Source organism: Bidens hawaiensis, unplaced genomic scaffold (genome assembly GCF_021521415.1).
Source record: "Bidens hawaiensis isolate Kalapana, Puna unplaced genomic scaffold, B.hawaiensis_p1.1 tig00002343_1, whole genome shotgun sequence".
In the NCBI taxonomy this organism is placed as follows: Eukaryota; Viridiplantae; Streptophyta; class Magnoliopsida; order Asterales; family Asteraceae; genus Bidens; species Bidens hawaiensis.
Genome location: NW_027491127.1, coordinates 684795 through 700848, shown reverse-complemented (window position 1 = coordinate 700848; position 16054 = coordinate 684795). Strand labels below are relative to the sequence as shown.

Genomic DNA, 16054 nt, shown 5'->3' with positions numbered 1-16054 from the left:
CTGACAAGAGGTTTGCTATAGATACACCACTTAAACCCATTACACATCATTCCTCAATCTAATCATAGGCTTCATACACAGCGTATGCTGACATACGCAGCGTATGGAATAATAACTTAAGTTAGTCAAATCAAAGAAGACATACGATCATATGGAAAACCATACGAGTCATATGCTATAGAAACTATACGAGCCATATTCTTTTGTATGCAGTTCGTATTATATGGAAGATGAGACGTATAAGACTTCATACGAAGCGTGTAAATCTAACATAACCATATGAACCGTATAAGAAAGAATAAAAATCGTATGCATGTAGGTTTTTGAAAAATCATGAAAAGTAATCTATACGAACTGTATAAGAAATAATATGAAACGTATGACGAAAAATCTTTAAAATTTTACAATTACTTTTGCAGGAAGCGTGAAACGTGTTTCAACATTTAATCCATCAATCTATCACTAATATTTACGTGTAATCGTTCTTTGACCATATTGTAAGACAAATATTAGGTATAAAAAGAATCTCTAAATTGTGTGATCTCATATGGTTTTTTTACCAACTTATTTCTTTGAACGAGATAAATCTAACAATGAAGTCTGTTTATATTTTACTCACTTCTTTCCCCCCTTCATCCCTTCCAAATGTTGTTAAAAATATTACCAGCCTAAATTTATTTTTCCAACCACATTGATAAATTTAGTTTATGAAATGCATAATTTTGAAGAAAGTTTTGTGGAATCCGATGAATCTTTCGCCACCGTTTTTGTGGAATCTGGTCATTTTTTCGCAACCGAACAGGTATAGGTTTTCTATTCATGTTTGTATTACGTTATCCTGTTATTAACAAAAATGAATCTTATTTTAGGTGTTTATGTGTTTCGATGAGTTGAAGCAATGGGCGTACAACACCGGACTTAATAATGGCTACGTGATAGTGACCCAAAGGTCTAAGACAAATGTTGCTAGCGACAAGAACAAGGTGTTTCTTAGATGTGATCGTGGAGGTGTATACAAGGGGATGGAAACTGTCAGACTCGCTGGTACCAAGAAAATCAACTGTCCATTTTCAGTAGATTGCAAAGTACCACAAAGAGGAAGATGGTTGGAAACTAAAAGTTGTGTGTGGTAAACATAATCATCCGGCTGCTATATATATGGAAGGTCATGAGTTTGCAAAGAGTATGAACCCTGCGTAAAAAGTTTTGGTTAAGGATCTGACAAACTAGAACGTGGATCCCCAAAACATTATATTAATAATAAGAAAGCAGGACCCTCGTTGTGCGTCTACGGTAAAAAACGTATACAACGAACAACAAAGGCAATGAGTATCCCTCCACGGTAATAAGTCTCCGACTCAGGTTCTTTTCACACTCCTGGCTAATGCTGGTTACCTTCAAGAGCATGAGGTAAATGAATCCACTCACAAGTTGGAGAGGCTATTCATCGTTCATGAATTATCGTTCCCGATTTGGCGTGTATTCCCGCATGTGTTGTTCATATATGCAACATGCAAGACAAATAGGTACGGTTTGCCATTTTTTGAGATTGTAGGTGTAACTTCTACCCGTAAAACCTTTTGTGTAGCTTTCGCTTTTATAAGTGACGAAATAGAAGATAGTTACACGTGGGTCTTAAGCCAACTAAAAAGGACGCTGGACAAGTGTATGCAGCCACGTGTCATACTAACAGACAAGGAGTATGCTTTGATTAATGCATGCCAACGGCAATTCCTAGACGTTGAAATGTTACTATGTCGATTTCACATATATCAGAATATTACCAAACACCACAAACAAAGTTTTCCACTTGAAGAAGACTGCGAGGTCTTCCTCCGTAAGTGGAGAATGTTACTCAACTCTCCCACCAAGGAGTCGTACCTTTACCATTGCCAGGGACTTGAAGAAAAGTGCTCTTCAAGCCACCCAAGTAAGTCTTAATTATATTCACCGTGATGTTTACATGTTACTGTTAATTGAGGCGTGACCAATTGTGTTTACAGTTGTATGATACATGGTTAAAGTGGTTGGTTAGAGACAGGAACGGTCCCACTGATGATGTGCCATTACGTGATACCCCGGCTTCGCCAAAGGAGTCGCGGCTTTCATGATGTTGGTGATGACGCTTGTGATGATGGTAGTGATGATGATGCTAGTGGTGTTAGTGATGATGATGATGATAGAGGTGACGGTGATGATGATGATTTTGGTTATGAAGATAGTTTTGGTGATGGTAGTGACGAGGATCATGATTTATGATGATGCCTAGTATGATAAATGCACAATTTATCTATTATGGTTTATCTTTTAAAACTGACGCACGTAAACATTAATAGTTATCTTTTTTTGTTGTATGTTTGGATTCTAGTAATTTGGATGGATGTAGTAGTATTTTCCTTTTCCAACTATGTTGGGGTTTGATGAATGTTAATGTTCATACTTTTATGTATTTGTTATACAACTATGTGAGTTTAGTACTTAGAAATGTTCATGGTTCGTCTTTTTTATGTCAAACCCAAAACCGACCCAAAGTCTTCACAAATCCTAAAAAATGGATGTAGTTAAAGTTTACTGATGAATATAAAAAGTTTTCGATATTATAAACATTAAACAACAACGTTGTCAACCAATTAACGTACCCTAATATATACTTTGACGATAAATAATATTATTTGACGTTTTGCTTAAACAATCTGTTACAATAAATGTACTAGACTTTTATATCTTTATTATTGTGTTTGTTGTAGACGGTTGCTATAAGAAAAACTTATTTTGTTACACATTCAAATACGAATTGCATACATTTTAGATGATTCGTATTTAAGATATACGAAATGTGTCCTTTTTATACAAAGCTTTTATTAATTTAGTTAAAAATTAATTTTACTTAAAAGTTGTTCATATGAATCGTATGTTTTTCATGTTATTCGTATTGTTTATACAAAAGCCATATGAACCATATAACATTACATACGAAGTATATGACGTTTGAAAAAATATTTCAGCATACGAAACGTATAATGAATGATGTGTAAATAAAGCCTAATTAATAGGCTAGATGGTGTGTGAATAGATTGACAAAGATTGGCGGCGGCAGTATTACCTACCTAGTTCGGGTGCCATACCCTGAAGGCATCCTTTCTCCATTAGCTGGTAAAAAAGATATGTTTACATATTAAATGTGGATTTATACAAAGTCTATTTTTTAACCGAGAGTTTAAAGTTACAAACTTAAAACGAATTTTAAAGAGACACATATTTATCACTATTGATATCCACTTAATAGTCTCTTATGTGTCCCATGTCATAATCTCTTCCAGAACATGATAATTCCTTCTTTTTTCAATTATTGTGTTAGGAAGAAGTCAAATGCCAATTGCCGACTAAATCATGTAGCATTATTGAAGAGCCCGGTAATTAAAATAACTAAACCAATCTAGAAACTGATGCTTTGCTTAATTGGGTTAATGTTATCGAGTACATTAAAATCAACCCTTATATTTTATATAAAGAAACTATGTTATTTTTGGGAACTTTGTTTTATACCTTTTTATAAGAAACATGGGTCCCGGTACGATTCCAGAAGTGTATGCCACTAACATGAGAGAACACAATTGTTTTAGGATTCGAACTTAGGTTAGGTTGGTTGTATGCGGGTGGTAAGTCTTTCAAAGTCCCCTGACGACTTGTTGCACTAAAACCATTTTATATCATTCACCCATAAATTTCCTTTAGTCCCTTAACTTAAAAAAAAAACAAATCAAAAAGACAATTTTGCCCCTCAGACCTCATCTAACTATAGAAAATAGACGGAATTTTAGCGATTTGGACAAAACTGACAAAAATCTTGAAACTTCTCTAGGCCCGGATGTAAAAAAAAAAAAGAAGTAATTAGACTATAGTTGCGTAAGATTTCGAAAATGACACTTTGCTCGATCTATAAAAACTAGAATATTAAGTACAGGTTTGGTTTTAATCTATTATTTAACTGAGCTAATACATAAACAGACATCCAGCTCAACCCATACATCCGACATAGAAAAAAGCAAGACAACGATAGACACAAAGCTTGTCGCTTAACAGAACTGGGCCTAACAAGTTTGTCAAATATACCGGGCCTGGTATTGGTTATATAAGCCTAAACCAACAACCTAGGTCCTAGGAGTAGGATGATTTATTGTATTTTGTCACCTTTGATGCAATGTAGTGTTTTAGAGTCTAAATTTTACAATTTTATTTTGGTTTTCATAAGGGATGACATTGATGCAATGTAGGTTATTTTTGTCAAATACTTTATGTTAGTTGATCATAATTTTCGTGTGTACTGATTGCCAAACAATATTATACGAGAACATAACATAATCAGACGAGATCGACATTTTTCTCATCCACCGTTGCCAAAGTCGAAAGGTTGGCATGCTACTAAGTATGACACTGCTTCAAACTTGTGTAGGAGAGTAAGAGTCGACAAAGGTGGCGAAACTGAGTGGTGGCTTCATATTGATGAATGATGATGTTATGACCAAAATCCATTGTTTTTTCTGTTGTTTTCTTAGTAAGTAAAATAAATAGTTCATTGGTTCAAAATTTTGAGTTAATTACTTTAAAATAATTACTTTAAAAGAGTATTTTTAATTATTTTAACCCTTTACATAATCAGAAGTTAGTTTTAAAAGATACTTTTAACAGCATAAAACCTCCTAACTCAAACATGCAACCTAAACTATAAATATAAATATAACTAACATTTGTATAAATAATCCTAATTTAAATGTACGTACTTGATGATACAAAACTGTTAATAAAATTGAACTTGTTTATAAACGAATGTAACATGTATAAGTCTTAAACAAATAATTTAGTTCTAAAATCATAAATTCGAATCCATGCGAAAGCTGAATATGAAATTTGGTTCCAAAGCTAGCCCGGTTTGAAATTTTAAAATTGAATTCGAATTTGACTTAAGAAATATTCCACTAACAAGGTTTTTGGACCAGGCTTGGTTGTACGTCTTGGGTCCATGAGTTGTATCCACAAGGGCATCCGTAGTGAACCTTCACCACCAACGTTTTTGCTTCAAAAACGCCCAAACACCACTAGGGCGTTTCCAATAATTATAAACCTCTCGTGTGTTTTTGTGGCAATGGCGTTGCCGTGTTGGTGGCACTTATGGGGACCCCGCTTACTAAACCAACCAATAATAAACCCTCATTTCACCCACTAGTTTTAACTGCTTACTTTATATATATAATATAAAATTTATTTAATCATTACAATTTACAAGGGATTTCAACCACTACACATAAAACCGGAAAAAGCCCTCTTGTCTACATAGCCTTGAGCCGTTGGCGTGGCATAAAAAATGACGTGTTTAGCCCCTCCAGTACGGACTCCCTAACCGTTTGTGCATTTCTACATCCTAACCTTTTTTATTGTTAAGTTAAACGTAAAATAGTACAACATTTTAAAACAAAGGGCCAATTTCTAACACATACGTATAGTACCAAAAGTAACCATCAATAATTAATTTAAAATCACTTTTGGTTCAGACCTTGGAGATTTGCATATTTTAAAACTGTCTACATTTAACTCTATTGTAACCATGCATATTATAACAAAACACATGATTCATTAATCAAGTCTTCAAAACATAACCAAGTTAATCTAGTGAAGTGGTGAGTTAAGCCCCTCCTGGGATGACAACGAATACGCAGGCTGGTGTCGCTTTGAAGGAAACGGTGAAGTTTTCTTGAAAGATGCTCGTTTCTTCAGATGATTTAGCGTTCTTCGGGTATAAATTTCTCTAACCATCGGCTTAGCTCGTTCCTTCAGCTTGAGAATAACGAAGAACAACAGTCGGTAAAGGAGAATAATCGCCATCACTGCTGCTAAATCCCACCACTTTGAATGGTTGAGTGGTATCCCTAGCACGGTGGTTAGTATTATCTCTCCGGGTAGCTTTGGTTCGCCTTCGTATTCAGCGTCAAACTCCAGCCCAATCATGTCATTCTTGTATGCTCCCTGGGAAGTAAAAATGAATGAAAATATTAGATATTGTACTCCATATTATATTTCATTAAAAAGTAGTGTTTACGTTGATACAGAAGACAAACAGGTAACAAGCTGATAAAAAGGTACACTTAATATATTACCTGCAATCCCCATGCCATATAACTGATGTAAGAAACCGGATATCGCCAGAATATATTTGGAAGATCAGGCAGGAGACGAAAGAACCCTGCCGTCATCATCATCACACCCTATAAATCAAGGTATTCATTCAGATTTATGGTTTTTGTGGACACATAATCAAGAAATATAATGATGCGGGTTGACCCAAGAGTTAGCCGACTCCTAATGGGACCAACTAGACACAAGAAACGGGCTAGAAATGGCCCGGCATGAATAAAGCAAAACTTGGGCTACCAGTGGAGTTACAGGCTCATAAGTAGTGGACGAAAATATATTGACAAGACGATCATGGGCCTGTTGTCAGGCTCAAATTCCATCATTTGGGGTTCCGAACTTCCTATCATTACTTTTTAGTCTAAAAAGGCGCAATCCATTGATTGGCTAATTTCATTCAATAATATATTAGTTTCTTCATGATTATCTCTTTTACCCTTTGTGCTTTCGCTTTGCATCAATAAAATGCTAATGAAACGAACAAATGAAACTTACAATGAAACCGGCACCGATAATAATTCCCAGCATGAAATTAGGAACAAAGGAAGCAATAACCATCATGGAACTCTCAACAGCCGCAATGGATAACAGAAGATCAAGGCAAGCATACATTTGCCGGTAGAACCCGTGATGAAACTTCACCATGTTGTAAGTAATTGCAGCCGTACTGAACGACATTATCGTTAAGAACGGGAAGGAAGATAGGAAGTTCGAAAGAATAAACACGCCAACGCCATAATGCCCGTTAAGCCTTTCCCTTTGAAAAATTGAAAAATCTACGCAAAAATAAATCATTATGTTACACTATCTCCGAACTTGATAACACTAATATTACCAACAAGTTATACATAATTATATTTATATACCTTCATTTCTTCGATGAATGAAGGGAAGCCACCAATAGACATGAAGATCATAAACCCCGAAATGAATCCACCACACGCTCCACAAGCTAACATCGCATGATAGTTTGTTCCAATATCGTAAAAAACCGTACCTACACAAATAGATACAGCAATGTACACCCCTATCCTTAACCAGTAGTACCCAACATCTCTACTCATGTTTATAAAAGACCTCTTTGTTAATGTTTTTAACTGCTTCCACCAACTTGCCTTGCTTCCAGTACCCTTTGTTTCAACCACTAGACCTTCCTACCAATTTGAAACAGTTTAAAACAGTTAAAACAATGATATCATATTATCATACTGTGTTTAAAGTTTTAAGAGAGTTACTTAATTACAATGGTTGATATTTCTTTTATTCTGGTTGTTGCAGCCGCTGCATATGTTGAGGATTTGTATTTATAAACAAGCATTCCTTTAATTTGCGCGGTTGATGAACATGAGAAAGTAGTGGCGCAGATGATTTTGGTGTCCTGCGGTACATAAAAACGATATTTCAACTTGTCGCATTAGTAATACATTCGCCCATTTTCACACTAAAAGATAAGAAGAATGTACCTTTAGTCTCTGAGAACCCTGCAATGTAGCGTTGATCCTGTCGAAATCGGAGTTGATACACCGAAGAAAGTGATCCGAAGGATTTCTTCGACTTGGACATGGTATACCCGCATCCGCAAAGAACTAAATTGCCAATTTTTAAAATATGTTAGATACATAAATGTGTTTAAATAAAATAATAAATAAATATATAGAAGTTAGAGTGCAAAGGATACCTTATATATATTGGGCCCACTTAGTTAGGCCAAACATAAGGTATCCTCTCTCTATTAGACCACGCGTAGTGGCTTGTTTTGGAGTCCAAAAACGCAGTGAACACCCTCGTGTAGACAAACGGTGGTTGGGGGGGGGGGACATCACGTGTCAGAAAATGTCCTTATGTGATTACTTATCACTATGCGTGGTCTTATACATAACACAAGTACCTCAACGGCCTGTTTGGCTTCACCAAAGAATACTGTTTCGCCACCCGACAACAAAAACAGATCATCAAAAAGTGCAAAAACTTCACTACTCGGCTGGTGAATGGAGGAGACAACGGTTCGCCTACCATCACGAGCCACACTTCTAAGGGCCTGAACCACGAAGAAAGCAGACGCGCTATCGAGGCCACTAGTGGGTTCATCTAGGAACAACAAGGTGGGCTTAGTTAGGATCTCAAGTGCAATACTAAGTCTTTTTTTCTCACCACCACTTATGCCTCTTAAATGCCAGTTGCCAATGAGTTTATCAGCACAATCTTGTAGACCCATTTCCATTATTGTTCCTTCAACAATTCCATTGACCTCAGATTTAGTTAAGTCTCTTGGTAATCTTAGTTTTGCTGAGTATGAAATTGTTTCTTTGACTGTTAGTGTTCCCATTAGTATGTCCTCTTGGGTGACATAAGCCTAGGTTCAAAATTTGGAATCAAAACTATACTCAAATGTCACATTAAATATTGATACTACATCATTAAGAAATGTTACCTAGCTAATTAAGTTTATGAAAAAAAAAGTACCACACCTATACAATAACCTATATAGTTAAGAATAAATGTGTAAAGTTGATCATATGTAAGACGGTTAGTTCGCATTACTTACAACAGCGCTATAATCAAGCCTCTTTTTTTTCCCGTTCAGTAGGACGTTTCCGGTCATTATGACATTTCCAGCTAATCTTCCTGCATTCAGTTATAAAAAAGATATACACATATAAGTTACACATACAAGCAGTGGGTCTATGGGTTACCTGCATTTCTTTAATTCAAATTAATTATATAGACTGAAATAATAGCGTGATTTTGAGTTCAAGTCCGCACTTAGACAGAAATTTGTCGTTAAAAAAAAATAAAATAAAAATTATTTTGATTGTAATAAATCAATTACGAACCTCATTAAGAAAGAACAGTGTGACAAGTACAGTACTTGTTACTTCCTTTTAATGTAACTTAATAAAAAAGTACTATCTCTTTCTTTACAGAAACAAACTATGGCATTTAATTGGAAAATCAACTCCATCAGTTGATGAAGGACTGATGGGTGGCAAATGTGTAAAAACGAAACGGCATTTACATACTGAATAAAAAATCTGATTAATTTTAAAACTTATGTTACATGTTATAATTTATAGTTTATAATAATGAAATATTGTTCAAGTTTAAATATATGTTCGATAAGAGATGCTATACTCATTGTCCAACATAATTTTGTGTGAAATTCAAACAAGAAAATATATTATTATGTATTCAAACAAACTATGTTTCTTAGGTATCATACGTCATATGATACGGTGAAACAGTTGAAGAAGATTTAAAACACAAATCATAACTAGAATCTTTGATAGGAACTACAAGACCAAAGAATAAAAATATCCCAAACTATACCGATTTAAGTTAATGATTTTAACCACCATTGTAACGATGATAGATGCCTCGTTGTAGTCAATATGTGGCCTCGTTGTAGTCAATATGTATTGTGTGTATATTTATAGCTTTATAGCCATATATAATAGTCATGTTATATTAAAGAGAATAGATTAGGGATTTTATAAAATACATTATGGACTAAAGAGATATATTTTAGCTGTCAACGAATCCTTTAAATGGATTGCTTGCTAAATTTATTATATTGAGATACAATCGTCTTTCGATTCGAGAAAACTCTCATCTAAGGCCAACGTTGTGAACATTTTCCCAAAGGTACGATAGTGTGGTGAGATAAAACTCGTTTAGTTCAAGGATCCAACTGGTGAATGTCATTTACTCGTCTAGTCTCTCATCATCTAGAATCGAACTTGAGTCACATGGAACACCAAATCTCTCCTTACCACTCCATCACAAGCCTATTGACATGGTAATGAATAATGTAAATGACATAACATTATGTGATTGATGAGTATTAATGTACCTTGAGTAACCACCTATATTACCCTAAACATACTCTATGTGCTCAAACCAGGTGTAAATGTTTATATATAAACAAAAAAGATTAAATGCTTAAAATTAATGAGGCCTACCGACCACCCATGAGCTCAAACCACCACTCTGCCACAATTAAGTTTTTTTTGTGCGAGTACTTAATACTCATTAATTTGGGTTCGACCAAATTGCCTATTCACATTCAAGTCAGTAGTTTTTTTTTAACGAAGAATTTTTTATTGTTAGGAGACTTGAATTCAAACCTTAATTTCTATTTAGTGTTTGAATGGTTTTGCCTTACCCAATAGATCACCGGCACCAACCCCATTGATAATTTAGAGAACTAGGTTATTACTTATTAGTACTAATATTTAAACCATCGATCAGTTAGACAATGTACTCCTAAATCAACCAATTAAACTCCTTTCATATTTGAGTTTAGTCTATAAACAACGTCACTTTCGGTTTTATTTCATTCATATACAGAGTGTAAGCAAGTTGAGTGGATTCCGACTATCCATGCTCGTCTAGAATTTAGTTCGAACTCATATAACTTAATAGTTCAAGCTTAACGCGGCTCGGCACGTTTCAAACTCTAAACCTAGAACTCGAGCCTTGCTTGTATGTTGTTTTTAAGCTCGAACTCAAATAGTTTACTATTTATTAATTTACTAGTTATTTTATATATATACATGCACAAAATTTATAACTTTTATCGTTTTAACTTCTATATGTATTATAATAAATATTATCTAATTAATTTTACGATAAATAATACTTATAGTATAAATGAGATAATATATTAAATAAAAATAATGTATTTCTATAAATAGTATATATATTTATTTAGACTCGCGGGCCTACAACTCTACAAGCTTATATATGACCATAGGCTGATGGACTTGGTGGGTAGGGGGGTGTAGGATCCACTCAATTTTTTAGATTTAGTGAATTTTGTTACCTTAAAATTCAATATTCCCCCATTAATTTTTTTCCCATGCCCCCAAATTCCTGATCTAAATTCAAGCCCAAGCATAATAAGTCATTATCCTTATACTTCACATCTTTATAGCTACTCAGGGTCCATAAAATGATTAAAATTCAATATTTCAACAACTTTTAACCTTGTTTTTCTGTTATTACATTTAAATTTATTGACTTGCAGATGTTAATTGCTATATGTCCATAAATTTTCTTTTATAAATACTTATAATTGTGTGAAAATCATAATTATATCTAACAAGTTTGCATTGAACAAAGAAACAGATTTTCCTTATACAGGTTTACTTTCTTTTACCGATCCCCCCCTGAATAAAATTTCTGGATCCACCACTGTATATGACACCTGAGTTCGAATCAGAGCTCATTTAATAAACGAGCTTCGCTAGCCTCGATAGAGCTTAAGCTTAGCTCGTATAAGCTTGGCTTTATTCGAGCTTTTAGTGGATATTTCCCAGTTAGGCTTCTCTGACCTCTCGTATGCATATGCACAAATTAACGTTACAATTGATTCTTTTAGATACTTATATATCTCTTACAAAAAGAATATAAAATTAAAATTTTTAAGAAATATTTATTTTGACCAAACCCATCTTACCAAAATCCTTTATAGCGACATAGCAATTATTAAAAATTTTACTATAAGTTAGAACCAACAATTATTTTCTTATTCTTGACTATAAGTTTAATATTTAGATAATAAAGTTTATCAAATATTGTCTTTTTCACCTGAAAAACAACCTAGGAGCACCACAACAGGCTTCCCATACCAAGATCTAGATGATGTGGCAACGCAAAGGACTTGGAGAAAGCAGACCTATTTGTTGTGGAGGTGAAGTCCATGGACTTGGTTTGTGAGTGAGAGCGAACGGAGATGCGGACATATGGGGACCCCAACTCTTTCTCAAACAATACAAATTTATATACAATTTTAATTTTTTTTAATGGGGTTTTGTTGTTGTAAAGGAAAATTGGTATTTTTAAATAAAGTTTAGAATGTGATTAAAGTTAAAATGACATTTTATGAAGGTTTGCTATTGTGCTATGATTTAAACATGCAATTTTTCAAATTTAGAAAAAAAAATTCAAATTTAGAAATTTTACTGTTTAAAGCTAGTGAAATCTTTATAGCCTCTATAAAATGTTCATATTTGTAAGCAGTAGTTATTACATATTAATAAATATAGAAACACAGAAATGGACAACAAAAAGAAATAATTTTTGGGGTAGAGAAATATGGTTATAATCTTATATGATGACATTAACAAATAACAAGTATATGAAACAATTCATATCAATGTTGTAAAACTCGTTAGGCGGTCCCTAGGCAGCCGACCCTCTTGTAAAGATTACTCGGAGAGTACTCGGCTTGTACTCGGACATCATAAGTTTACTAATATTATAACAAAAATAGGTTAATATCAATATAAATAAAAGAAATGCATTTTTAAATAATAAAATAGTCTAAAAATTACTAATCATTAATTTAAAAAGTGATATTTGTTCTTTAATATTATTGAAAAACGAATTACGTTTTATTGTTTTGAGTCAAAATCGGTCCAAGTTCACCAATAAATGTGGTTCTGGCTGAGGTTGACCACATTTGACCGATTCTTAGTAACTAGGCGGATTTACAGAAACTCGCCTCGACGACATACCTTGTAGCGAGTACTCGGAGAGTACTCGGCCTTGGAATCCTACTTTTACAACATTGATTCATATACACAAACATACATATATATAAAGCCAAACAAATAATATTCATACCTGCTAAAGAATCAAGAAGTGTTGATTTCCCTGAACCAGAAGGACCCATAATAGCCATGATCCTAGATGGTTGAGCAAAACCTGTCAACCCATTCAATATCCTTCTAGTTGGTTTATTGCTATTGTTTGGTAACACCACTGTCAAATCTTCCCATACCAAATAAGCACCAAAATTGCCACCGCCGACACGACCACCATCGCCACTATCCATTGAACTCACCACCTCATGACCCACTGCCACTTCTATCTCCATATTTCACTTAATCAATAACCTAGCTAGCTTGTGTCAAGACTTGTTTAATTTGTTGCATGGATATATAGGTGGTGGGGTGAGTCATGGGTGGTTGGGGGGGATTAATGTCTTAGATAAGTGGGTGATAGAACAAAGGGCTTTCTGGTCTGAGAAGATGTTATTACCAAAAAAGAAAGTGTAGTGTCATTTTGCCACTCAATGTGGCAAAGTAAGTTTTAATGCTGCCATGAATAGTGTTCAGGAAGTTGGTGTAATATGTATGGATGTGAATACTAATACACTTGCTTTCTTTGTGTGTATAACTGCATATCTATTTGGGTATATTACTTAAGGAGACTTAGTGAGATTTTTGTTTAAACTTAACCCATATAATGTAATAAGTTACATACATACATGCATACATACATACATACATACATACACACAAACATACATACATACATACATACAAAACAATATATATTCTAGTTGGACAAAAGATCTCAAAGTTGGAACTCTTGAAGCATATTAGAAAATCAAACTATGTAGAAACCTTCAATCGAGTATTAATACTCGAGTGGTCACACATTTATCTAAGTTGTTAAGAGGAAAAAAACTATACTAAAAGCCTTAAAATCCCCCCCCCCCCCCCCAAAACATAAGAAAATGTTGAAAACAAGGTTTATAGTGTATTTAACGGGTGCTGCTTTTTCTATCTAATCATGAAAGATATTATTGTAAACAAAAAAATTAATTGAATTCATCGCAACCTTATAATCTCTATTATTAGAGCACCCGTAGTGGGCTAACGACTTGCTCCACATAAGCAGAACCTGCCCGCCACATCAATACGGGCGGGACACTTTATTGCCATGCATTTTGGGTGAAAGAAGCATGAAGCGAGAAACAATGTTGGTTGATATGACTGAGAAAGCGTCGTTCGCTTAATTTAATAAATTGTAGTTTGGTTTTTTAAATACGATTCTACAAATACAGTAGAAACATTTAAACATCTCATATTCTCATGTTAAAAAACTCTAAAACTTAACAATTTTATTTTTTAAATATGGATACCACATATAGTCAAATTAATGTTAGGAAGATGAGGCAATAATGCCGTTCGTGCGGGCCTCCAACTTAGACATCAATATAAAGAAAGTTCGTAACGAGTTACAAGATGATCCTCCATTTTTGTGATCGCGAAGCAACTCATAACTTACTAATACACGGTTATTCTTTTAATTTTTTATTTTCTGAGATTTGCATATATAGCGATGGTCATTTTCGGGGTGTCGCCATCTAGCGAGTTGCCAACTATTTCTACATTTACGAGTAGCTAGCGATGGAGAAAGAATTTTTGTATACTCAACAAACGGAAGACGCATGACGTAAATTACGTTTTATGGTAACAAAGTACTGTATGTCTGTAATTCATCAACATTCTTACGACAAGCGTATGATAGTTTGTGCAATCATCGATGGCATAAACTGGGATTGGTCAAATTGCCCTACGGCTTGGCAAGGTCAGCATCAACGACGTGACCATTCACACTAATATTAGTTCTTGAGGCAGTGGCATCATATATTTCACATATATATTTATAAAAAAAATATATTCCAGTGGACAAATGGTCTCCAAGTTGGAACTCTAGTAAGTAGTAACATACTAGAAAACCAAACTACTTAGAAATTTTTGATCGAGTATAAATACTCGAGTGGTCTCACTTTTATCTGAGTTGTTAAGCGGATATAACTGATTGTAAAAGTCTTAAAATCACCTGAAAACATAAAAAATGTCGAAAACAAGGTTTATAGTACATGTGTATTTCTTGGGTATCGCTTGTTTTTGTAACATCCCGAAAATATTCATACCAATTTTTGTCAATTTAGGAAGTTGAGAGACCATTTAGTCATTTAGCTATAATAAAAATATAAAACTCTCTTGAAGCGACACATGTCCGATGACTAATAGGATGGAATCGACATGTGTTCGATGACTAATCTAGTGAAACTGACACATTTACGATGACTAATCAAATAGATTGACATGTGTCGCCACATGTCACATGAAAGGACATGTGTCATCACAAGAATGAATGGTGGCAAAAGACGGTCCGACCGGCGGTATAAGAAACAACTATAAATAGTGGTCATGGGTTGCTCATTTGTGACATCCCGAACATCAAACCACTATCACTTCCTCGAAGTTTGTAACACTGAGTTTGAGTCCCGACACCACTCTAGAGTTTCGACGTTTCATACCCCGACACCTTACGTATAGTCAAATTACTCCTCGTTCTTCCTTAACCGTTATACCCATTTTAAGGTAACAATTATGTTTAAGATTATTCAAGTTATAGCTTAAACTTTAATCGAGGCTATGGCCTTTAACCTTGAACATATTTTATAAACATTCACAAATAAGTTTTCATAAACGTTATTTCTTAATGAAGTAATGTTAACAAAAGATTTATTTTGACGGATATGTAGTAACTGGAAGGGAGATATCGCCAGTAGTTGAGTTTCTTGTCTAAGGAAAGTAATTCGTATAAATCCCAATCAACCGAGGGACCCGTTTACTTTCCTGGAGAAACTCGATGAGAATGATTGAACCTATTAGGCCAAAGCATGCTATGTCAAACGTCACTTTATAATAAACAAAAAAGTTTTACTCGAAGGAAATTACAAGGTTAAACCAGATACAGGATATGGAACTAGATTACGTGATCTAGTATTAATACGTGGTTGTTATCAAACTATAGGTCTGATCAATCCCGTTCGTCCAGCTTAAACGAAAGAACTTAAAGCTCGATTTTGAAAGGTGAATACGTTAACCTTTTTAATCAGTCAAAGCATATTTATACTCAATGAGACGAACGGGTGTTTGTCTTAACGAGTCAATCAATGTCTACATGAGATTATGTGATCTCTAAAACACTATAATACAAAGTAGAAAATAAAATCAACTCAGACCGAATACGCATGTTTCTGGATCCATACACAACTGTT

General features: G+C 34.3%; 1 protein-coding gene and 1 pseudogene across 1 annotated transcript; both read right to left on the bottom strand.

The window, feature by feature from the left end:
- Window positions 1–5664: 5664 nt before the first annotated feature.
- On the bottom strand, window positions 5665–6170 carry LOC143619001 (ABC transporter G family member 12 pseudogene; annotated as a pseudogene).
- Window positions 6171–6990: 820 nt separating this feature from the next.
- LOC143619000 (ABC transporter G family member 12-like) lies at window positions 6991–13093 on the bottom strand. The gene is made up of 7 exons (XM_077091046.1): window positions 12814–13093; window positions 8732–8811; window positions 8075–8539; window positions 7650–7772; window positions 7430–7564; window positions 7053–7340; window positions 6991–7011 (listed from the first exon to the last, which is right to left on the bottom strand). Exons 1-7 carry the CDS (start codon window positions 13064–13066, stop codon window positions 6991–6993), a joined length of 1365 nt encoding a protein of 454 aa, XP_076947161.1. The 5' UTR covers window positions 13067–13093.
- Between the last annotated feature and the right edge of the window lie 2961 nt (window positions 13094–16054).